General features: G+C 45.6%; 2 protein-coding genes across 18 annotated transcripts in view; one reads left to right on the top strand and one right to left on the bottom strand.

The window, feature by feature from the left end:
• The window catches only part of Abca3 (ATP-binding cassette, sub-family A (ABC1), member 3), a 58,284-nt gene extending 55,604 nt beyond the window's left edge, over positions 1-2,680 (bottom strand). For 2 of the 4 annotated variants that reach the window (NM_013855.3, NM_001039581.2), the window contains exon 1: positions 2,350-2,578. The gene's annotated coding sequence lies outside the window, so the exon portion shown is untranslated. Of the gene's footprint in view, positions 1-2,349 lie in introns of all 4 variants that reach the window. The other 2 variants (XR_001782080.2, XM_006524370.3) reach the window with 2 other exon arrangements.
• Abca17 (ATP-binding cassette, sub-family A (ABC1), member 17) overlaps positions 2,543-23,049 on the top strand; it is an 87,802-nt gene continuing 67,295 nt past the window's right edge. For 9 of the 14 annotated variants that reach the window (XR_001782084.2, XR_001782083.2, XM_017317536.2 and 6 more), the window contains exons 1-5: positions 2,543-3,633; positions 7,300-7,402; positions 8,199-8,460; positions 18,939-19,066; positions 20,310-20,475. Coding sequence is in view for 12 of the 14 variants with exons in the window: in XM_017317536.2 (XP_017173025.1) it covers positions 7,349-7,402; positions 8,199-8,460; positions 18,939-19,066; positions 20,310-20,475 (610 nt within the window). In the remaining 2 variants the exon portion in view is untranslated. The remainder of the gene's footprint in view (positions 3,634-7,299; positions 7,403-8,198; positions 8,461-18,938; positions 19,067-20,309; positions 20,476-23,049) is intronic. The other 5 variants (XM_030249868.1, XM_030249867.1, XM_030249866.1 and 2 more) reach the window with 5 other exon arrangements.

Here is a 23,049-nt window from a genome sequence, read left to right as displayed (position 1 = left end):
TCCCAAAGCAGGCTCTACAAAAAGAATTCTACAAAATGCGTGCTGTTGCTTGCTTTCCTGCCTAATTCCCATGCTACAGCCCCGGTCCCATTCCCTGGATAGCCAGCTTTTCTGCCCTCCTAGGCATGGGGAGTGAGGTCATGAAGCAACAGGCGTCCCCAGAGAGGTAACCATGGATGTTCAGTAACAAGTGCAGCAGCAAGGAGCTCATTACAGCTTCTGCAAAGGTGACCACTGGCCTGTTGACGCCAGGCCTTGTGCTATTCCCAGGGAATGGCACTGATGCAGGAATGGGCCACAGGCCTTTCACTCCACACACAGAATGGGCCTTCACCACGTCAGTCTGTTGAGAGTATCATCCAACACACTGCTCTAACTGATGAGACCCTATCATTTCCTAGCCTACTTCAGAGCCAGGCCCTGTGAATGCTGCCTCTGATAAGGAGAAGTTCTTCATCTTAACTGCAGAGCAGAACCTTCTAGAGGTGTTTTCAGATAGAAACTTCAGTCTGAGGCCTACCCATGAAGACTGTAGGCTCTGGCTGGGCACATGAACATTTCTCTGGAACAACTCTATCTTGCATTCTCAGTTCAGCTCTCCTACTCCTTTAGACACGGGTGGCATCTATTCTGGATGTGTCCTGTACCACTTAGCCCATTCTTTAATAAAAACCAAACACGGTATTTATTTCTCTGTGCTGTGGTGGGGGGCATGCATGTACCATGGTGTCTGTGTGGAGGTCAAGGGCGACTTGCTGGAGCTGGCCCTCTGTTATCTCGTGAGTCACTGGGATCTAACTCAACCTGTCGGGTTTGATTGTTAGACACCTTAATTCACTGACCCATTTGGCCAGGCCTGCTTCTGATTGAAGCCACTTTCTTGTGAGTAAATTAGTGCCATTTGAAGATCTCTACGGGCAGGGATCATCTAGTGACTCAGAATCATGCCTGGAGCCTTGCGCATTAGAAGACTGATGAACGTACCTGAGAGTTCTAGAATGTGGCTCTAGGCAGACTCAGTGTATCAAAGGAACCCCCTGCCAATTGCCAGAAGCAGGGCTGAAGGAGAAACCATAAAGCCCATAAAGGCCAAACTAAGGCCTTCCCAGTTAAGACCAAGTCAAAATAGTTTCTATGTGACAGCCTGGTCAATGTAACAGGGAAAGTTAGTGGCTTGTTAAGAAGAACTCCAGCTACCTGGTCATGCTCTGAAAGGCTGTTCTGTCAGAATGGTGGAATGCCGCCTGCCCTAGAGGAAGATATTATCTGTTTGCAAGGGCTCAATTCAAACCAATGTGGGTGAGGGGGATTCCCATGACACTCATTTTTTTAAAAATCAACTTTTCCTCTCCCCACCCTGTCTCTTACTTCCCACGAGGCAAGCTTTCTAAAATGGTTTCAGTCTTTTCAAGCTTACAAATGGCAACACCAAACAAAACTCTCTGGATGAAATAAGGCTGCTTAGGAGACAGGGGCAGAATTCAGTTCCTTAAGCCTTGCCTGGGTCTCCACATTGTTACTACAAAGCCCCAGTCACTCATTGGGAGAGCATTTCCTGAGTGCTCCTCACGTTACAAACACCAAGTCCCTATTTATGATACAAGAACCGTTCAGGCCTGGAGGCAAAGGGACAGACAGAAATACCTTTTAAGACAAAGCCCAAATGGGCCACACACAGGGAAAGCTCAAGCGTGCAGTACCAGGGACCTGACCCCCAGGCTGGAGCCCTGACCCCCAGGAACTAGTCGAAGTTCGGGGTCGGTCATTCTGAGCACCAACACCAAACACCGAGACACTTGACCAGAGCACAGTTGCTGTAGTTGCTGTGGTTCCCCCTTCCGAGTTCTGTATTGCACATTGAGGGCTTCGCCAACTTCAACCCCTATCAAAGCATCCCTTGAACCCTACGTTAAAGTTCATGAAAACGAAGATGCTGAAGCTTGAAGAACTGGGAGGAATTCCATCCAGGACCAGCACTGGCCGGTTGAGCCTGGAGCATTCCGCCGGCCTGCTGTGTCGCAGCCCGCAAAGCGCCTGAGGGCGGCGGCTGTCTGTCCACCTGCCAGGCCCGCACAATAGACCCCGTAACGACCCAGCGGTCTGTGCGGGTTCCTGCGAGCCCCGCGACCCCGCTATAGCGGGGACACACCCAGCATGAGGACGCCAAGACAGCTACACCTGCAGCAATACGAAGGGTCAGTCCGCGAGCCCGCAGGTCCCGGCGATAGGCAGGGGCTCGGAGGCCCCAGGTTGGGGCGCTGCCCGCTGGCAGAGTGGAGACCCGGGCAAGGACGGGAAATCTCAGAGCCCCGAGCTAGCGCGCGAGTGACAAGTCCTAGTGACACTCACCGACCCTCAGCGCCAGGGTGGCGGCGGTCTGCGCAGCTCTCTCGCCAGGTTCCCTCCCTTAGACTCCCGGTCCTGCTCCAGCCTTGCTGGGGCGGTTGCGGCCGAAGCTGACAACTGAGGCGGCGGGGCAGAGAGGAGGCGCCTGCGACAGGCGCGGGTGGAAGAACGCACCAGGAAGCTCCGGCTCCTGGAGGGGGTGGGGGGGCGCGTCGGAGCGCGCGTGCGCACTGGGCCGCCCCTGCAGGTGCCCCGGGTTTGCCCCCGGCCGGCTCAGCCTCGCCTAAGCTCTGGATTCAGCGTCTGCGCAGTGCCTGGCACATGTTGCCCAGCTCCGACAGAGGGCGCTCTGCGTAGCGCGTGCACCCCTCCCAGTTCAACATTCCGGATCGTGCGTCTGCGCAGTACTCCACGCAGGTCTCACCTCCAGTGGGCAAGCGCTTGTAGGGTGGGGTGAGCGTGCGTGATGGGTTGCCCCTGCGGGTTTTCTCCGCATCCGCCACTGATCGTGCAGCACGCCCTTGCTCGCGTCCAGCAAACAGTAGGCGTTAGTTTGGGGCTCTGAGCCCCGGGGTCGCTGGCCTGAAGCTCATCTCTGGACAAATGTGTTTCAAAGCAGTTGAGGCTGTAACATCAAGAATCTCACTTTCGCAGCGGGATTCAAGTTCCTCTTTCTCTTCAGGGCTCTCTCCCCATCTCACTCTTGTCACCAAGAGAAAGTGCTACTTTCTGCTCTCAGCAGGAGGAACCCAAGCCCTAGTGAGGTTAGGTCTAGGAACCTTTCAGAGGCGACAGCCCACAGCTAGGAAAGGGAAAGTCACGGTCCAGCCCAGCAGCACCACTAGGAGAATACAGTCAGGGTGGGAGGGGGTTCTCAGGGATCTGGGTCTCCTCAGGCAGAAGGCAGGGCGTCGGGGTCTCTTGGGCGGTAGAGTTTCCTCGGACAGGAGATTGGGGCGTTAGGATTTCTTCAGGCAGTAGACAGGCATGGAGGTGGGAGGGGGTTGTGGTTCCTTCAGACAGTAGGATGCGAACATCTGTGTGCCCTCGGCCCAGGCAGGAGGGAATGGCATTGGAATCACAGGTTGCTGCAGCTTGGGCATCCGCGCGGCTGGCCCGGGAGAAGCGGGGTTGAGCGTGGGCGTGGCCGTGTCGCGGGGCCAACAGTCGTCGAGGGCGATCCAGCGGGTCCTTCAGTGCCCGTGGCCACGGACAGGGTGCCTGCGGTGAGTGAGGCGCAGCCCTCCCCGGATTCCGGGCTGCGGACCAGACCTGCCTAGCCTTAAGGTAACCCTGGGATCGTGACTTCCGAATCAATGCCAGTTACACTGTGGTCATAACCTCTCGCTCTCTAGGGTCCTGTATGGCTAACCAGAAGATGGACTCCCTAAGAAAAGAGCCCTTGCCTGGTACATGGTCAGTTCCCTGGGGTCCTAGAACACCTTGTCCAGAAATGCTCTAGTCAAGTTTGCCGAATAAAGGGAGTCTCAAAGACCTGGCTTCAGGTCTTGAGTCCTTCACTAGTGTATTCAAGTCATTGTATTTTCCAGAATCTTAATTTCTCATTCCTAAAATTGAAATGGTAGTAATAGCGTATTCAAAGGTTGCGGTTCCCCCACAACCACCACTTTTTTTCCAAAGTGAAATGAGAAAAGTGCATGCTTAAGGGATTATCATCATGCCTGGCACTTAAATGGCAGTATGTGCCTGTTGTAACAAGCATGTAGCGGTGTGTGTTGGGGGAGATGGGGGGACAATTAAAGCAAGGTGGGGATTTGGATTATTGGTGTGCTGTAAACATCTCCAAAAGACTTTGTCCCCAAAGACTTTCTCTCCATCATCCTTCCAACCCAAAATGTCTCTCCCATTCTCTATTTCATGATAGGAGGTGTATGAATCTGGCTGACTGGAACTGGACGTTAAACTTAATCGCTTTTCTTTCAAAACAGTACTTGCCATTTTCAACTTAAATTCTTTAGTCCTTTCCAAACCTAAGCCTAGTTCTGCAGAACTAAATCTAGGAACAGAGCTGGGTGACTTAGAATTCCCTTAGGCAAAGGCGAGGTTGAGAGTATTCGTGATGCGTGTTCCTCAGAATCTCACAAAGTAGGTGTCTGGTGTCAAAGTCTCATTTTATTGTGTATTGAGGAGTACAGATGAAACTGGTAAAGGAAGTATTGAAACAGCCATCTAACACCAAATTCAAAGTCCTCAACAATGTATTGTTAGAACTGAATATATTGTTATTTGAAACTAATGTAAACACAATCACACGGAAATGTGTGTACATCATTGACTATGACAGTGAGTTATGTAGGCTTGTTCTATTAAATATCCAGGCAGCACAGAAACTGTAGCAACACTGCCATAGTGGTCTTTGTGTGAATCTCTATCTTGCTTCAAGTGTAGTTTGCATAGCTTTTAATCATCTAGAAGTTTTAGAGGTGTTTCATATAGATGATTAGTATATTCACAAATTTAAAATTTAGCAAGTATTATATAAATATATTCTTCAAATTTTAAAACAAAAGGCCACTTTTTTTATAACTGCCATCCTCTTCCCATGCCATTTGTTCAGTAAATACTCTCTCTATAATTTTGTACCTGTTTATGTAAATATATAGATTTATCTATAGATGTAAATTGGACACGTGACATTTGCATCTCTCTCTTCTCTCTCTTTCTCTCTCTCTCTGCCAGATGTCCCACCTTCTAATCTGTCTGAGCCCATTGGCTAAACAGCATTATTTTACAGACAGGAATACTTTCACACAGTGCACAAGAGATTTTCTCTGCACAGTTCTTGTGGTACTCAAGTTCACAGCCACACTTTTGGCATCCTGCCTTAGGATATAAGTTCTGTGTGTTTTCTTACCATTGTGGTACAATCTGCATGAGCTGATGAAACCACAGGGACCACTGCCAAAGCTTGGCACAGCCAGAGCTTGGTGCTATGTGGACTTTCAGCTTCCAAAGCTGTAAACCTCTTTTACTTATTCTCATACGTTTCATTATAGTAAGACAAAACCAATACGATGATTTGAAGGTTTTTTGTTTGTTTGTTTTTTGTATTTTGAGACAGTTTCTCTGTGTAAACCTGGCTGTCCTGGAACTCACTCTGTAGACCAGGCTGGCCTTCAACCCAGAGATCTGCCTGCCTCCAGAATGCTGGGATTAAAGGCGTACACCACCACCACCCAGCTGTTTTTTCATTTGATGTTTGTTTGTTTGTTTGTTTGTTTTTAATATAGGTGTAGCTTGTTATAGTGGCACCTCCTAAGTACTTTATCCTATTTTAATATTTATTTTACTATTTTTATGTGTCTGGCTGGTTCTTTCTCACTCTTTCCCTCCCTCTGTGGTGTGTGTGTGTGTGTGTGTGTGTGTGTGTGTGTGTGTGTGTGTGTGTGTGTGTGTAGGTACGTACGTATGTACATGCATGTTTGAGTACCTGCAGAGGCCAGAAGAGCATGTCAGATCTTCTCGAGCTGTAGGTGCAGGCTGTTGTCAGCTGCTGCACGTGGATGCTGGGACGTGAGCTTGGGTCTTCAGGAAAGCAGGATGGACTCTTAAGTGCTAAGCCAACCCTCTCGTCCACAGATCTCATTTTTAAAGGCAGGGTCTTTCACTGAAATTGGAGCCAATTCTCATATATTTCATTATATCTGCCTGCCTCTGCCCCGCTAGTGCAAGGATGGCAGGCATGTGCTGCCATGCCTGACTTTCACATGGGTACTGAGGACTGAACTAAGGTCCTGCAAGCATTTTCCGCAGCAAATTTTTAATCCACTGAGCCATTTCTTGAGCCATCTCCCCAGTCCTGAAATAAAGAACATTTCTTTGCTTAAATATGCTAAGAAGAAAAATAAACATGAAAAGCAGATGGAGGTTGTGGTGAAGGAGTGTAGGTGATCTGACTCGAACTCTGTTGTTCTTGTCATTGCACAGAAAATAAGTTGCAAAATGGCAAGATCAGACGCCATGTTTGTGCTGCCATGGCTCTTGCAAAAAGTCAGGCAGGGCAAGGAATGATAAGAATTGAGGGGGTGGGGCTAGAGAGATAGCTCAGCGGTTAAAAGCATTGACTGCTCTTCTGAAGGTCCTGAGTTCAAATTCCAGCAACCACATGGTGGCTCACAACCATCCATGATGAGATCTGACGCCCTCTTCTGGTGTGTGGTGCATCTGAAGACAGCTACAGTCTACTTACAGATAAGAAAAATAAATCTTTGGGTTGGAGAAAAAAAATCAAGGGGGTGAAAGGGTGAAAGGTAGCAAATTCTGGAATATTCCAAAGACTGGACAAATAGGTTTGTGACAACCTACATGTACACTTCAGAAGAGATCACCATAATTAATGACCTCTAAGACGGGAGGTGAAGGGGTCGGCAATGACTTGTTTTAGGAGGACCATGAGTGGGCCAGGTCTGTTTTGAGGTAAAACACGGTGGGGGTGGGACAGATATCTCGCACTTGAATATTTGGGAAAAGAAATTGAGTCAAGTCCAAGCTAGAGAATGAAAGTAGACATTGTCCAAACATACCGGAGTCCATCAACACAGAGTGAAGTCATCTGTGGAGTGAGTGTTGTTGGCATGGAAAGGAGTCCAGAGACTGAGCCCTGTAGTACCTTAATGTTTACAGGCTGAGGAGAGGAGGAAGGGTCTGCCCAAAAAGGCCAAGAAGGAACAATAGGGAAAAAGATAAGTAACGAAGGCGCTTTCCAAAAGCCCACAAGAAGAAAGCTAATAAAGAGCGAAAGAAATCTGCCTTTTTTATTTATTCGAGACAGGGTCTCACTGTGTGGCTCTTGTCCTGGAATTCCTTATATAGACCAGGCTGGCCTTGAACTCACAGAGATCCTCCTGCCTCTGCCTCCCAAGTGCTGGGATTAAAGGTGTGTGCCACTGAGTCTAGCTGAAAGACTACTACTTAACATTAACATTTTCTCAGTTTGTTTCCTAACTAGTGTTGAGCTTCTTCTTCAGCTGGGAAAAGAAAAATGGAGGTGTTGAAGAAATTAAAACTCCTTCTCTGGAAGAATTTCATCTTAAAGGTAAGGAACTGCTTACCTGGGGGGAAGATGTGGGTCCTCGGGAATAGCTGCATAGTTAAGTAAGTTTCAGTCTTCGTTTCTCTTCCTGTTGCTGTGATAAAACACCCCTGACAAAAGGCAACGTGAAAGAGAGAGGGTATGCTCTGGGTCACGGCGATTGTGGGAGGAGCTTGAGGCAGCTGGTGCTGTCACACTGACTAGGAAGCAAAGGCCAGTCTGAGAGCCTAGCTAGAGAATAGCTCCGCTCACAGTAAGCAAGTCTTCTCATCCCAATTAACAGACAGTAATCTCCACAGGCACACCCAGAAGCCTGTCCCTGAAGTGATTTTAGGTTCTTTCCGCTTCACATCACAGTCACTAATATTGAGTTGAACAATAATGAACTTTCGTTTAATTCAGCTAATTCTCAGGCAGCCCCTGTTGTGATGTCTAAGCCACTAATGGTCTAGAAGAGCTAAACAGAGACGCTTGCTCCCAGTCGGCCTTTTTTCCCCTCGTCTGAGTTTTGTGTAGGGAGGCGAGAGGAACGGAATGAGGGTGTTTGTTTTTTGAGGTAGGGTTTCATACATCAAAGGATGGGCTCGAACTTCCTAAGAAGCCAAGGATGGCCTTGAGTTTCTGATCTTTCTGCCTTCAAAACTCTTGGTTTATTCAACACTGGGGATCATGCTTTGTACATGCCAAGAAAGTACTAAGAAGGTCTGTCCAGCCCAGGGTTTTAAGTAGTACACTTGCTAGGTAGATGGTTACACTTGGGTTTTGTCTGCTGTTAACACAGCTGTTGTTTCTGTTTTAGAGGCGGAAGACTCTGATAACTCTCCTGGAAATGTTGATGCCATTACTGTTTTGTGCAATTGTATTATATCTCCGTTTGAATAGTATGCCAAGAAAGAAGTCATCTACCAACTACCCGGCAGTTGATGTCAGTTTACTGCCAGTATACTTCTATAACTATCCTCTGAAAAGTAAATTTCAGTTGGCTTATATCCCTTCCAAAAGTGAAACCTTAAAAGCTGTCACTGAAGTGGTGGAGCAAACCTTTGCTGTTGACTTTGAAGGTCAGATATAAGATTGCGTAGGGTGGGCATTTCTATCTTTTCTTTTTGTTTCCCTATGTGTCTTATTACATTTATTTCTCGTGAATGTGAGTACGGGATGTGTGTATGTGTGCATGCCCTGCGCATGAGTGAGTGGAGGGTGGAGGACATCTTGCCAGCGTCATTTCTCTCCCACCCAGGGGTCCCGGGAATTTAACATTGAACTCAGAGGTTGTCAGGTTTGTTGGGGTCATTGTGCCATCCTGGGAAGGCATCTTTGTTTTGTTTTGTTTTGTTTTGTTTTGTTTTGTTTTGTTTTGTTTTGTTTTGTTTTGTTTTGTTTCTCGAGATATGGTTTCTCAGTGTAGCCCTGGCTGTCCTGGAACTTACTCTGTAGACCAGGCTCTGCCTGCCTCTGCCTCATTTTTATAGTGTGGTTAGAAGTTTTTGTCCTGAGAGTTCTTACAAAAGTGTTTCAAAATCTGGGGACTGTATGAGGCGGTGGTTGAAGGGACGCAGCCCAGGCTGCAGTTTGTTATCCTACAGAGACTTGTATACTTGCATACATGCCTTTAAATGCTAACGAAAATATTAAATGTTACTTATATTAACTCGCTCTCACGACACTATATTTTCTATTAGTCAGTAGCTCTGATTGGCTAATTTTTACATTATTAGTTAGGGTTTCTCTTGCTGTGATGAGATACCATTACCAAAAACCAAGCTGTGGAGGAAAGGGTTTATTGGGCTTACACTTCCAGATCATAGTCCACCATTGGGGAAAGTTGGGACAGGAACTCAAGCAGGGCTGGAACTTGGAGGAGGAGCTGATGGCAGAGGTCACGGTGGGATGCTGCTTACTGGCTTGCTCCCATGGCTTGCTCAGCCCATTTCCTTATAGAATCTAGACCTGCCAACCCAGGGATGGCACCACCCACCATGGGCTGGGTCCTCACCATTGATAACTAATTGAGAAAATGCCTTATAGCTAGATTTTATGGAGGCATCTTCTCAACTGAAGCCCCTTCCTCTCTGATGACTCTAGCTTGTGTCAAGTTGACACACAAAACAAACCAATACAGTACACATCTCCAACCAATCAAAAATTGAAAGCACTCACAGATTCTAACAGGTTTCTCTGCTTCTCTCCGAACCGAGGCAGAAAGGTTCTCAGAAGGACCCCCGCATCCCCTGCTTCCACCCTTCTGTGGCTTCCGGCACACACACTCTACACTATGGCCTGATTTCCTCTCTAGCTCCACCCTGCACTGCTTTTCTCTGCGCTTTCCTCAGAACCCTCTTCCTGTGGGTCACTATGCACCAGCCAATGCTGTGCCAGTCTCTCTGGGTTTTAGGAAGGCAGCTAAATCAGCAGCTTTCTGTTTCTCTCCGCTGTCTTGTTCGTTACAAAGGCCGGTTTGACATTCCATCAGTGTTTTTATAAGTGTCTAAATTGCATCCTTACCAATTTCCTGGGCATTGTGCACTTTTTGCCACTTCACTTTTATCTTCATAAAGGCAGAGGACCATGTCTGGTTTGGTTGTCACTGTGTCCCTTATAGTACCTGGAATATAGTAGGTGGCCCAGTAAATAGTTATTGAATATGGTAGTTTGACCAAATGAATAAACATTTTCCAAATATGGAGTTCACATAAGAGGTTTTTCAAAATTACTATGATTGTTATATATGCTATTATTATAAAGCTATAAGATATAGAATACAAATTTTTATTTTATTTTATTTTATTTTATTTTATTTTATTTTATTTTATTTATTTTTTTCCTGTTTTTTCGAGACAGGGTTTCTCTGTGTAGCCCTGGCTGACCTGGAATTCACTTTGTAGACCAGGCTGGCCTCGAACTCAGAAATCCACCTGCCTCTGCCTCCCGAGTGCTGGGATTAAAGGCGTGTGCCACCACTGCCTGGCTACAAATTTTTTAAAAAAAAGGTTGCTTTACTTCTGGCTTTATTGCCACTCCATATGGACAGTTTTATTTCTGCTTTTATTGAAAATAGATTTTTTAAAAATTCTCAATAATACATCCTTACTATGGTTTCCCCTCCCTCTACTCCTCCAAGTTTCTTTTTCCCTCCCCTCCCATCTGGATCCACCCACTTTCTGTCTCTCCTTAGAAAACAACCAGGCTTCTAAGGGAAAATAGTAAACTATAATATAGTATATAACATAATTAATATAATATGATTAAAACAAAAACTAACACATTGAATAGAACAAAACAAACAAACAGAAAGAAAGAGCCCAAGAAAATACACAAAAAACTTATATAGATACTGAGACCTAAATGTTTGCATACTCTGGAATTCTATAAAAGCACTAAACTGGAAGCCATAATATATAAGCAAGGACCTAATGGTAAAGAGAGAGAGAAAATAAACTATATATAAATACAATACAATAAAAACACAACTTAAAAAAACAAAAAAGCAGCCGGGCGTGGTGGCGCACGCCTTTAGTCCCAGCACTTGGGAGGCAGAGGCGGGCAGATTTCTAAGTTTGAGGCTAACCTGGTCTATGGAGTGAGTTCCAGGACAGCCAGGGCTGCACAGAGAAACCCTGTCTCAAAAACAAAACAAACCAAACAAACAAACAAAACAAACCAAAAAAGCCCTGATGTGACATTGTGAAACAAGGACCCTCCAAAGACGCTCTTGATTTTTTTTTTTTCCTGTTGGCCAGCTACTGTTGGGCACATGGCCTACCCTTAAGAGTAATTTGTTTCCTCAAGTGAGACTCCCTTGAAGAAAATTAAATTTGTGTTTGGAAGTGGTTACTGATTAGAGATAGCTTCCGGGTTAAAGTTGGAGCCATGTGTCCACTTCTCCTTTCAGCACGGGGACCATCCGTGCAGACCCATGTAGACTCGTGCAGACCCATGTAGACTGTGCACACACTGCCTCCATCTTGTGAGCTCGTATGGGTGTCTATCCTGTTGACTTGGGGGCCTTGTTTCCTTGGTGCCCTCCATTCTCTTTGGCTCTTCTACTCTTTATGCCTTCTCTTCCTCAAGGTTCTCTGGGCCCTAAGGGGAGGGATTGATGCAGACCTCTTTTTAGGACTGAGTGTTCCAAGGTCTCTCACTCTGTATAATGTCTGGCTGTGGATCTCTCACTCTCTGTATAATGTCTGGCTGTGGGTCTCTCACTCTCTGTATAATGTCTGGCTGTGGGTCTTTCACTCTCTGTATAATGTCTGGCTGTGGGTCTCTCACTCTCTGTATAATGTCTGGCTGTGGGTCTCTCACTCTCTGTATAATGTCTGGCTGTGGGTCTCTCACTCTCTGTATAATGTCTGGCTGTGGGTCTCTCACTCTCTGTATAATGTCTGGCTGTGGGTCTCTCAGGTCTGGCTATGGGTCTATGTTTGTTCCATTCTGCTTCAGGAAGAAGCTTTACTGATGGTGGTTGAGCAATGCATCGATCTATGAGTATAGCAGAATATCATCAGGAGTCATCTTATTGCTGATTCTTTTAGTAGAATGGTAGCGTTTGGTTTTACCTCAGTCCCTAGGCTATCTAGTCTCAGGTTCTTGGTCCCCTGAGCAGTGTTGGGAATGGGTTCCATCTCATGGAGTGGATCTTAAGTCAAATCAGATACTGGTTGGTCACTTTCACAAGCCATAGGCAACCATTGATTGTACTAGCACATCTTGCAGTCAGGACACCATTGTAGGTCAAAGGGTTTGAGGCTTAGCTCTTGTTGACATTTCCCCTTTAGTATAATTCAGAGTGTCTTCCTATACCAAAGACACTAGCGTGTAGGGGTGAAGGCTCTATATAGGTGCCAGCTTGACCTCTCCATGTTGAGTGAGTATTGTGTTCAGTTTTGTGTTCAGCAATAGAACCTTGTGGTCAGTTTGTGGGAAGCAACCTATGCTCTTAGCAATAGCCTGGGTTTTTTGGGGGGGTTCCCATGGGACCTCTTTGGCCAACAACTCAATTAGATGTAACCCATTTCCAGTACTATCAGCTTCATTTGGTGACAAGAGATGGCCAGGTGTGGGCTCTGTCTCCCCATTATTTGATGATTTAATTTAGATCGCCTTCATGTATGCATATGCTATAGGAAGCTTCTCTGTGGTAGGTTACCATTCTACCCTTCCAATAGCCCTTGACTTTAGTTGTCCCTCCTCAGAGTCCCTCATCCCTTCCCCTCTCCCACTTGTCTTCCTCTTCCAGCTCCCCTCCCTTACCACCCATATGATCTATGCTATTTCCCTTTCCTAGGAAGATCTGTCCCCCAATCCCTTACTCTATACCTAAGCTCTATAGTTGTATCGATTGTAGTTTGGTTATTATGTACTTAGCAGCTAATACCCACATATAAGTGAATACATACCAAATTTGTCTTTCTGGATCTGGGTTACCTCACTCAGGATGATTTTTTTTCTAGTTCCATTTATTTATTTATAAATTTCATGATTTCATTTAAAAAAAAGACAGTTGAGTAATATTCTATTTTCTTTATCCATTCATCTGTTGAGAGACAGCTAGGTTGTTTCCAATGTCTGGCTATTGTGAACAGAGCAGTAACGAACATGGTTGAGCATGTGTCTCAGCGGTAGGATGAGACATCTCTTGCGTATATGCCCAAGAGTGATATAGCTGAGTCTTGAGGTAGATTCATTCCCATCTTCCTAAGGGACTATTGCTATGCTGGTTTCCATAGTGGTTGTACAAGTTTACAGTCCCACCAGCAATGGAGCAGTGCTCCCCTTACTCTGCATCCTTGACAGCATGAGCTGTTACTTGTGTTACTGATCTTAGCCTTCTGACTGGTGTTTGTATTTGCATTTTTCTGATGATTAAGGATATTGAGCATTTCTGTGTTTCTCAGTCATTTGAGATTCCCCTATTGAGAATTCGCTGTTTACATCTGTACCCTGTTTTTAATTGTGTTGTTTTCTTTTTTAACTTTTAAAAAAAGATTTATTTATTTATTTATTTATTATATGTCAGTACACTGTAGCTGTCTTCAGAAACTTCAGAAGAGGGAGTCAGATCTTGTTATAGATGGTTGTGAGCCACCATGCAGTTGCTGGGATTTGAATTCAGCACCTTCAGAAGAGCAGTCAGTGCTCTTAGCCACTGAGTCATCTCTCCAGCCCCCTTTTTAACTTTTTATTGATTCTGTGAGTTTCACATCATGTACCTCAGTCCTGGTCATCTCCCTGCCCCCTCATATTTACCCATCACCCTTGTAACCTTCCTCCAAAAAATAAATACACACACACACACACACACACACACACACACACACACACACACACACACACACAACAAAACAAAGCACAGAAAACATCTCAGTGGAAACTGTAGTGTGTCACAGTGTGTCCCACAGTATATCTGTCTGTGCACACACCTTCACTTGCAATGAGTCATTGGTCTGGTTCAAGATCTCTGACTTCTGAGACACCATCAATATTATATCCTTATCAGGACTCTTCCTGGCTATCCTGTTGTTGCTCTGTGTCATGGAGAACCTGTGGCTTTGTAACTGGCCCTTTCATGCATTCTGATTATTCACAGATGATATAGATTTTGTGGTGGGCTGACTCCAAGTCCTAGATCTGGGCCTGGGGGGCAGCTGATCTGGTCATCACACTGGCTCTCCCTGATCTGCACCACAGGACAGGCGTCCCAGCACTGCTCTGGCTAGGCCACCCATTGGCAGGAGGCAGGGTCAGTTCTCCTGCTCTCAGGCCCTTGGGGCCAGCTCTGGCTCACCCACATGCATGCCTCCAGAGTCAGCTCCACTGTGTGCATCACCTCTACCAGGGCCAGCTCTACTGTGCTGCCCAGGCAAGGTGCAGGGCCCCCTCTCCCAACTGCCTCAGGTGGGGAGGCTTGAGGGGGCAGAGGGCATCTCTATTTGCCACCTGCCTCCACCTCCATCCCCACCTAATTGCAGAGCAGAGCAGTGGCAGGGCCACCTCTCCCTCAGTTGCTCCCTCCAGCCTCCACCTCCATCCCCATCTAACTGCAGGGCAGTGACAGGGCCACCTTTCCCTCAGTTGCTCCCTCCTGGATGGCTTGTTCTCACCACCCCTTCCCCCATCTTTCATGCCTGAGCAGTTCCTATCATATTTTCTTGATGAGGCCTCTAAGATTCGTGTTGGAGTTCCTAAATTTGGGTTTTCTTTGTTAGTTTATTTTATGTGAGAGCACCGTTGCTGTCTTCAGGCACACCAGAAGAGGGCATAGGATCCTATTACGGATCCCATTACAGATGGTTGTGAGCCACCATGTGGTTGCTGGGAATTGAACTTAGGACCTCTGTAAGAGCAGTCAGTGCTCTAAACCACTGAGCCATCTCTCCAGCCCCTTGGGTTTTCTTTATTGATTCTATTTTCACTTTCAGGCCTTGCACTGTCTTATCCATTTCTTCCACTGACGTTTGTGTTTTCATAGATTTTATTTAGGTATTATTCATTTCCTCTTCAAGGACCTCTATCATAGTCATAAAGGGCATTTTAAGGTCTTTGTCTTGTCCTTCAGCTAGGCTGCCATTCTCAGAACCTATTGTAGTCTGTAGGGTTGCTGGACTCTAGTGGAGATATACTGCCCTGTCTGTTGTGGTGTTTTTACACTGGCGTCTAGGCATCTGGCTTTGGGATGATTGTAATTATAGTTGCTAATTGTTATCTGATCTGCTCTTTGGTGAATGTTTTGTTCCTTGGTGTCTGCTGCTTTTGCTGGACTTCAGGAGGATGTGGTGGGTGTTTGTTGTCTGGTAGGGAATTCGTCTGAGATTCTGGTAGGTGTGCCCACTGTGGGTGCGGGGTAAAATATGTTTCTAGTTATTGGAAGCTGACACTTAGAAGTGGGGGCCAGGGGGCACTGAGAGGGTCCACAGGAAGGAGGGAAGCAGGGAGTTCTACTAGGGTCTGGTTAGTTCCCTGGGAATGGAGGCAGAGAGTGAGGAGAGGCCACAGGTAGTCTGTTCCATAGCTGGAGATGAGACTGGGGAATTGGATTTGGAGGAGAGATCCGTGAAGATCTGCAGTTAGCCTACCTGCTTCCCTAGCCCGACGACAGTTCTTACGGGCTTGGGAAGCACTGCTCTGAAAGTGTGGTTTTATGTTTCCCAGTAATTAGATACTATTCTAATTTAACTCAGTCATCAGTTTGAGATTATAAAATCAAAACAAACAACTCTCTTTGGGGAGGTCAGTTGGTTAGGACACATGGTAAAGAACAAACCATTTGCAGGGAGAGCTTCCAGGAGCAAGGTGCTCTGCAGGCCGGAAGAGAATGGTGGGGCCCAGAGTTAGCAAGCACTTAGATATCTGAATATCTGAAAGTCAGAAAGCTAAGTTAAAGGAGAGGAAGGGAGAGTTGGGGTGCTGAACATGTTAAAGCATTTAAGTTTTCTTCTACATACAAAAAGGCAACCATAACAGTGGTTTAAGAAGACAAGTCACATATAATATAATATAATATAATATAATATAATATAATATAATATAATATAATATAAAAGGGATTTCTTTAAAGCTGGGGGTTTGAGGGATGGGGGTGAGAATGGTGCCAGTGAATGCCTTTAATCCCAGCACTTGGGAGTTCAAGGCCAGCCTTGTCTACAGAGTAAACTTCAGGGCAGCCAGAGAGCTACAAGGAGAAACCCTGTCTTGAAAAAACAAGCAAACAAACAAGCAAACACACAAACAAAGGAGAACTATAATCTGGAAGGGGCAAAGAGAAAGGAAAAAGGAAAGGGAAGAAAAGGTCATTCAGAAGTCCTTTCTGGGACTTTATATAAAGAAAAGAAAAAATTATAATCTTGAATACAGGAAATATAAGAACCATTTATTTTTATTTTATGTGTAAGTGTTTTATTTTCTGAGTACCACATATGTGCCTGGTACCTGTGGAGGTCATATGAGAGGATAAGATCCTCTGTGGCTCGAGTTACAGTTGGTTGTAAGCCACCATATGGATGCTGGAACCCAAAGCTGGGTCCTTTGCAAGACCAGCAAGTGGGTAACCACTGAGATATCTCTCCACCCCCAGAATTCCCGAGGAGTCCCAGTGAGGTTCCAGTAATGATAGAGTAGCAGAAGCCAGAGGCTTGGCATCAGATCAACAAGTCATTGCAATGAACATTTGTAAGCAAAGAGGTGTGGACAGAAGGGAGTAATGTAGGACACACTGAGACACACTCCAGCTTTCATAACGAGGTCCTTTTTTTTTCTCTGCTTGCCGGGACATTGTAAGGATGGAGGGCAGGTATGGTGGGAAGATGAGTGGGAGAGTGGGTTGCATGATGTGAAATTCACAAAGAACCAATAAAAACTTTTTTTTTAAAAAGGCACCTCATTCTGTATCTCAAAGAAGCCCACCACAAATGTGCTATGGTCAACAAGCAAACATTCTTGAACCAAAAAACAAACACTAAAGCTTGATCCACATCTCAAGTTATGTAACCAAAGGTAAGGGTCGGCATCACGACTCCATGCGTAAAGGTGCTTACCGCATAAAATGACAGTTGAGTTCAATCCCTGGGATCCAGGTAAGGTGGAAAAAGAGAGCTGTCTTAGTTAGGGTTCTATTACGGTGAAGAGACACCATGATTTTCTTATAAAAGAAGTCATTTAATTGGGACTGGCTTACAGGTTCAGAGGTTCAGTTCATTATCATCATGGTGGGAAGCATGGCAGCCTGCAGGCAGACATGGTGGTGGAGGAGCCAAGCGAGCATTGTACATTGATCCGAAGGCAGCTAAAGGAGACTGTGCCACATTGTGGCACAGGAAACTTTAAAGCCCACAGTACCACACAAGGCCACACTTACTCCAACAGGGCCACACCTCCTAATAGTGTCACTCCTTATAGGCCAAGCATTCAAACACCTGAGCCTATGGGGGCCACAGCTATTCAAACCACAGCAAGAACCAACTCCACAAACTATACTGTGACCTCCACATGCACTTGCATTAACATAGCATACAGATTAATTAATAAATGAGAACTATTCTCTCAGCCAGACAGTGGTGGCAAACACCTGTAATCCCAGCACTTAGGAGGCAGAGGCAGGTGGATCTCTGACTTTGAGGCCAGCCTGGACTACAAAGTGAGTTCCAGGACAGCCAGGGCTACACAGGGAAACCCTTTCTTAAAAACAAAGAAAACAAAACAAAACAACTATTCCCTGTAACTTTAATTTTTTTTTTCATGGTCTAATTTTAATGATGGATCTTAAATGCTTTAACCTCCCTTGTAGCCCACCACCCACCAGAGGTAGTGAAAAAGAAAGGATACGGGAGGAGGGAGGAGCACTGGGGGTGGGCAGGGCTGAGTGGACCTGTTTAGAAAGGTTCTTTGGAGCAATTCCCATCTGTGTTGTCTGGAAATCAGTAATTCAGTTCACAGGTTAGCAGCAGCAGCCTGATCCACTCACAAACACTTTACAGATACACCAGCAGTCCAGTTAGGTAGAGTCAGGATGGCAAACATGAATCAGCAGCAGTGATACTACCTAGCAGAGAGCCAGGCCTCAGCCTCCACTTGAGTCAGCAGAAAGGACCAGGGCCAGCAGGAGCACCAGGGGAAGTTCTTGGCTGTGCTTCTCTCAGCAAAGCAAAGATCATTGAAGACTTGAGACCAACTGTTGTACAGCTAGATCTATAAGCAAGCCTATCTCAGCCTCCACCACTGTCCATTGAGTTCTTTTATATTCCCTTCAAACATCACATGTCCTCCATGGGCCCTGCCTCAGCACGTGCATCTGTCTCAGCTGACATCACTCTGCCAATCAGCCCAAGTCTGCCGAAGCAGCAAGAAGCTGCAGCACGCCACCAGAAGGTTTCTGGTTCATTTCTCTCTAAGAAGTCTTGACAAAAGCAGCTCAATTATGCAATGTAAGGCAGGCCAATACCTGTGTGTCTGTAGCAAAGGATCTTTCATCACGTGTCCTTTCATGTGCTTGCTTTACCGGGACATCCTTTCTCTTGCGCCTGCTCCAGCAACACGTTCCTTCATGGGCCCCAGCAAAACACCATCCAACACAACTGAGTTTCCAAAGAACCTTTATGTTTCCATTTCAATTCCCCTCCTCAGCATTACTCTCTTGACGTCCAGAGATAGTTGCTGGCAGTTTCTGGGAGTGCAGTCTTCCCAGTATAAGTTCTGAACTGAATAGCAGTCATAACTACAAAAGACAGGGCTATCTCTTTGTAGTCCTGGCTGTCCTGGAACTTGCTCTCTAGTGCAGGCTGTCCTCGAACTGAGAGATCTACCAGCCTCTGCCTCCTGAGTTCTGGGATTAAATGCATGCACCATCACTGCCTAGCTAAAAGTCATGCCTTTTAACTAGTCTTATTTCTTGCGTTTCTCTCTCTTGTTCATGAATTTGCAGAATGACTGAGTGATTGATTGGAGAAATAAGCTGGAGTCTCAAGTGTCCTTAGGTGGGTGGGTGGCGCTGACGTTTGCTTTTATGCCCAGCTATTATTCACTGACTGGGTTTTTCTCTGTGTAGTTCTAGGCTTTCCTTCAGTGCCTTTATTTGAAGACTATATAATTAAGGATCCCAAGTCTTTCTACATACTGGTGGGAATTATTTTTCACCATGACTTCAATAGCAGCAATGAACCTTTGCCACTTGTGGTAAGAAAATCCTTCCTATAACCATCTTACTATGTGATGACCCCCTGAGTATGGGTTAATCAAGCCAATTTTCCCATCAGATTTTTTCTATGGCAGTTTTGTCATTTTATATCCAGGGAAAATGAATGAATAATTCAGGTTCACGTTTTGCAACTCACTCCGTTGTCTTTTCGAGGAGGTTTAAAAGATATCTGTCATGAGTGAGTATCTGGCCTCAGTACAGGATGGAGTGTTCAGCTGTTCACCTCCACCACTTGGTCACAGAGAATCTTGGATCCTAGCTCTGCAATTTAGTGGCTATATGACCTTGGGACAGATGTTAACATTTCTGATTCGAATCTGTTTTGTTACCTGTGTAGTCGAGTTTTAATTAGTGCCTGGCTTATGAGTTAGATGTCAGGTTTATGCATGTAAAGTGTTTAGGATAGAGCAGTTGGGTAGATGGAGAGCAGAAATTTTCCTGTTGGGTTAGTTAATTGTCATTACTGCTCATCTGACAAACTTTAGGTTTGGTAGCTCGGCGAGCACGTTTAAAGAGGAAGCAAGATGTTGAACAAGGATATTTAATTTATGGTTTTTTTTATTTTGTTTTTCTGGTTTTCTTTTTGTTTTGTTTTGTTTTGTTTTTGCTTTTCGAGACAGGGTTTTTCTGTGTAGCCCTGGCTGTCCTGGAACTCACTCTGAAGACCAGGCTGGCCTCGAACTCAGAAATCCGCCTGCCTCTGCCTCCCAAGTGCTGGGATTGAAGGCGTGTGCTACCACGCCCAACACTCACAGGTGGCTTTGGTGCTATGCAGGCTGTTTAGTGACTTTTAGAACTTGCACTGTGATTAATAAAAACCAAACAATGTTTTATAAGCGTGAGGTTATGTCACATACATGTCAGATAACATATTGTATAACCCTACAGGCTCTTATTATTGTCCCCTTCACTGTGAGGAAGCTGAAGCACAATAATTGAGATTAAATAACTTTCCTAGGGTGACAGTACTTCAACAAGAAATTTGGGGCTGAGGTCTAGGTGACCTGGTTCCAGAGTATTATAAAGTGTCATTTTCCCATGTTGGTCACAGGGATAATTTCCAGAGAAATACAGGAAAGACCACTGTGTGGGTCTAGGAGGGACACCGTCCTATGTGGGCTTTTCTTTAGTTAGCATTACAGCCTAACAGTTTTGCTCTGTCCTGTGCCATTGCCGGGTTCCAGGATCTCCTGGCCAAATGCTTTCTCCTTGTTTCCGTAGGTGAAGTATGACTTGCGCTTTAGTTATGTTCAGAGGAACTTTGTATCACCGCCGAGGCATTTATTTTTTCAAGAGGAGATAGAAGGCTGGTGCACAGCCTTTCTTTACCCACCTAATCTAAGCCAAGCGCCCCGGGAATTTTCATATGCGGATGGAGGAAACCCTGGTGAGGAAACTCTGAAGCCTGTGGCATTACTGTGACATTACTGTGACATTACTGTGACATTACTGTGAGCGCAGCCTCTCTGCTCTGTACCGGATATGTGTGATACTGTTTTGCTAACTGAATGCTTGCTAAGATTAGCCTTCCAGTGGGGGTCCAAGGGGTTGCCTTTGGAGAATGTGGCATTTAATAAAACACGTACATTTCAGTGTAAGTAAAGCAGCAGGTATGTATTTTGATTGTTGATAACGACGTTGAGTTGCTCGGAAGAGTGAAAACATACTACAAGAACAAGGAGTACGAGGTTTTGTATTTCTCATGTTTTGCTTTTTAAAGTTTTCTCCACATACTACACAAGTGGCTTTCTTTAATTTGTTAAAAGTCATACGAAATAATGACTCCTTTTTCTTTTTCTTTTAGAAGAGTTGCTACTGGGCTGGGAGTATACCTCCATGGTTCTTGCCTAGCATCCACAAACCCTGTGTTCAGTCTCGAGCACTGAACGTGCGCTGCTGACCATTAGGGATGCTGTGTGGGAATTCATCTTGGCATAATGGTAGCTTCCAAGGTTAATGTCAGGAAAGGCATCCCAGACACCGGAGAACACAGAATTGACACATTCTGCTTTCTGCCCCACTAGCCTCTGCCTGATGGGTGTGGTTAGGGACCAGAATGCAGAGAATTTAGCAGACACAGTCACCAGGTCCCCACAGCTCTCAAGTAGCTTGTTGATAACATGTGGGCAGCACACATATAGCATCAGAGTGGAACCATACTAAGTATAATAAGAATGGCCAATTTTCTAAAGGAAGACATAGCTATCATCAAGAAGGAAGCATGACATACTTTATGAATATGTAATGTTTATGTGACCTCCCTTTTCCACCTGGAAGTAGCATTCTTGTTTTTCTGCCTCCTCCCCAAACCTCCTGCGGTAGTGGGTACCTAACCCAGTACTTTCCACATAATGGGCCAACACTCTAGTACTGAGCTGTACCTCTAACCCTACTTTGTTGTTCAGTATTACTTTTGTAATACTGTGGACAGAGCTTAGTGTCTCACATATACTAACCAAATGCACTTCTCTCTTTCTCCCTCTCCCCCCTCCCTCTCCCTCTCCCCGCTTCCTCTCTCTACCTCTCCCCCCCTCCACCTTCACAGGGTCTCTTGGAGTCCCAAGCTGACCACAAACTCATGAAGCCAAGGATCACCTTGAAGGCTCCTGCCTGCACTTTCCAAGTCACTGGGAAATGACACTGCAAGCCTGTGTCATGGCTCACGTGAATCAGCACACCCAGTCTTTAATATCATTTGAACACACAAATGTTTGTATTTGTTTGACAAACGTTCCATTTTGTTGGGGGCCAGGAGTAGCCTCACAAACTCCAAGAACACCGATCTCAGTCAGCTAGGGAAGTACTTTTTGAGCATATGCTCAGGAGTAATCAAGCAGGGCCATAGTCCAGACTCGGGAGCTGCACTGGGATGTCCAGCTATAATCCTATAGAGCAGTAAACTTAAAATCTATAAACATCTGTACCAAGTTATTCCACCAATCAGGATTTAGGGATGGAGAATTTTCTTAGGAACATGTCTGTCGTACATTTATCCTGCTCCTATTGGTTAGGGTATTTAACCCTGACAGGGGATTTGCATTTTCTTTCTTTCTTTTTTTTTCCTGTTTTTTCGAGACAGGGTTTCTATGTGTAGCCCTGGCTGTCCTGGAACTCCCTTTGTAGACCAGGCTGGCCCTCGAACTCAGAAATCCGCCTGCCTCTGCCTCCCGAGTGCTGGGATTAAAGACGTGCGCCACCACACCCGGCTGGATTTGCATTTTCTAACATTCATGTCTTAATTTACCAACCAGGGTGTCAGTTACCCACTGTCTTAGGGTTTTACTGCTGTGAACAGACACCATGACCAAGGCAACTCTTATAAGAACAACATTTAATTGGGGCTGGCTTACAGGTTCAGAGGTTCAGTCCATTATCATCAAGGGGGGAACATGGCAGCATCTAGGCAGGCATGGTGCAGGAAGATCTGAGAGTTCTATATCTTCATCTGGAGGCTGCTAGCAGAATACTGTCTTCCAGGCAGTTAGGATGAAGGTTTTAAAGCCCACACCCACAGTGACACACCTACTCCAACAGGACCACACCTTCTATTAGTGCCACTCCCTGGGCCGAGCATATACAGACCATTATACCCTCATACAATGACTCTTTCTGCCAAGTAGGATATCAGTTCCCAGGGAGGTCTTGGGAACTTAAACTTTACTTGACCCCTGTGCAAAATGGAAGTCTTATTCCAAATAGGTGCAGGTGTCTCTCTTATCTTGGGGTCCATCCCAGCGGCAGCTTTTAAAAGCAAGCACCATAAAAGCTCATACAGGTACAGGAAGGGCTGCTCTGTGGTTCCGGTCCAAGCTTATTATGGCTAACTGTACAAAGCAGGTCTACTGACTTCTGTTGTGATTGGTTTCCCAAAGCACAGAACATAACAGAATATGCAGTCAACTTGAGCATTAAACAGCAGAAAAAAAAAACATATGAGAAGGTTTCCTTATAATATTAGTAA

This window comes from Mus musculus, chromosome 17, assembly GCF_000001635.26.
Source record: "Mus musculus strain C57BL/6J chromosome 17, GRCm38.p6 C57BL/6J".
In the NCBI taxonomy this organism is placed as follows: Eukaryota; Metazoa; Chordata; class Mammalia; order Rodentia; family Muridae; genus Mus; species Mus musculus.
The sequence above is the reverse complement of the archived record's forward strand: the minus strand, read 5'-3'. Positions and strand labels throughout refer to the sequence as shown.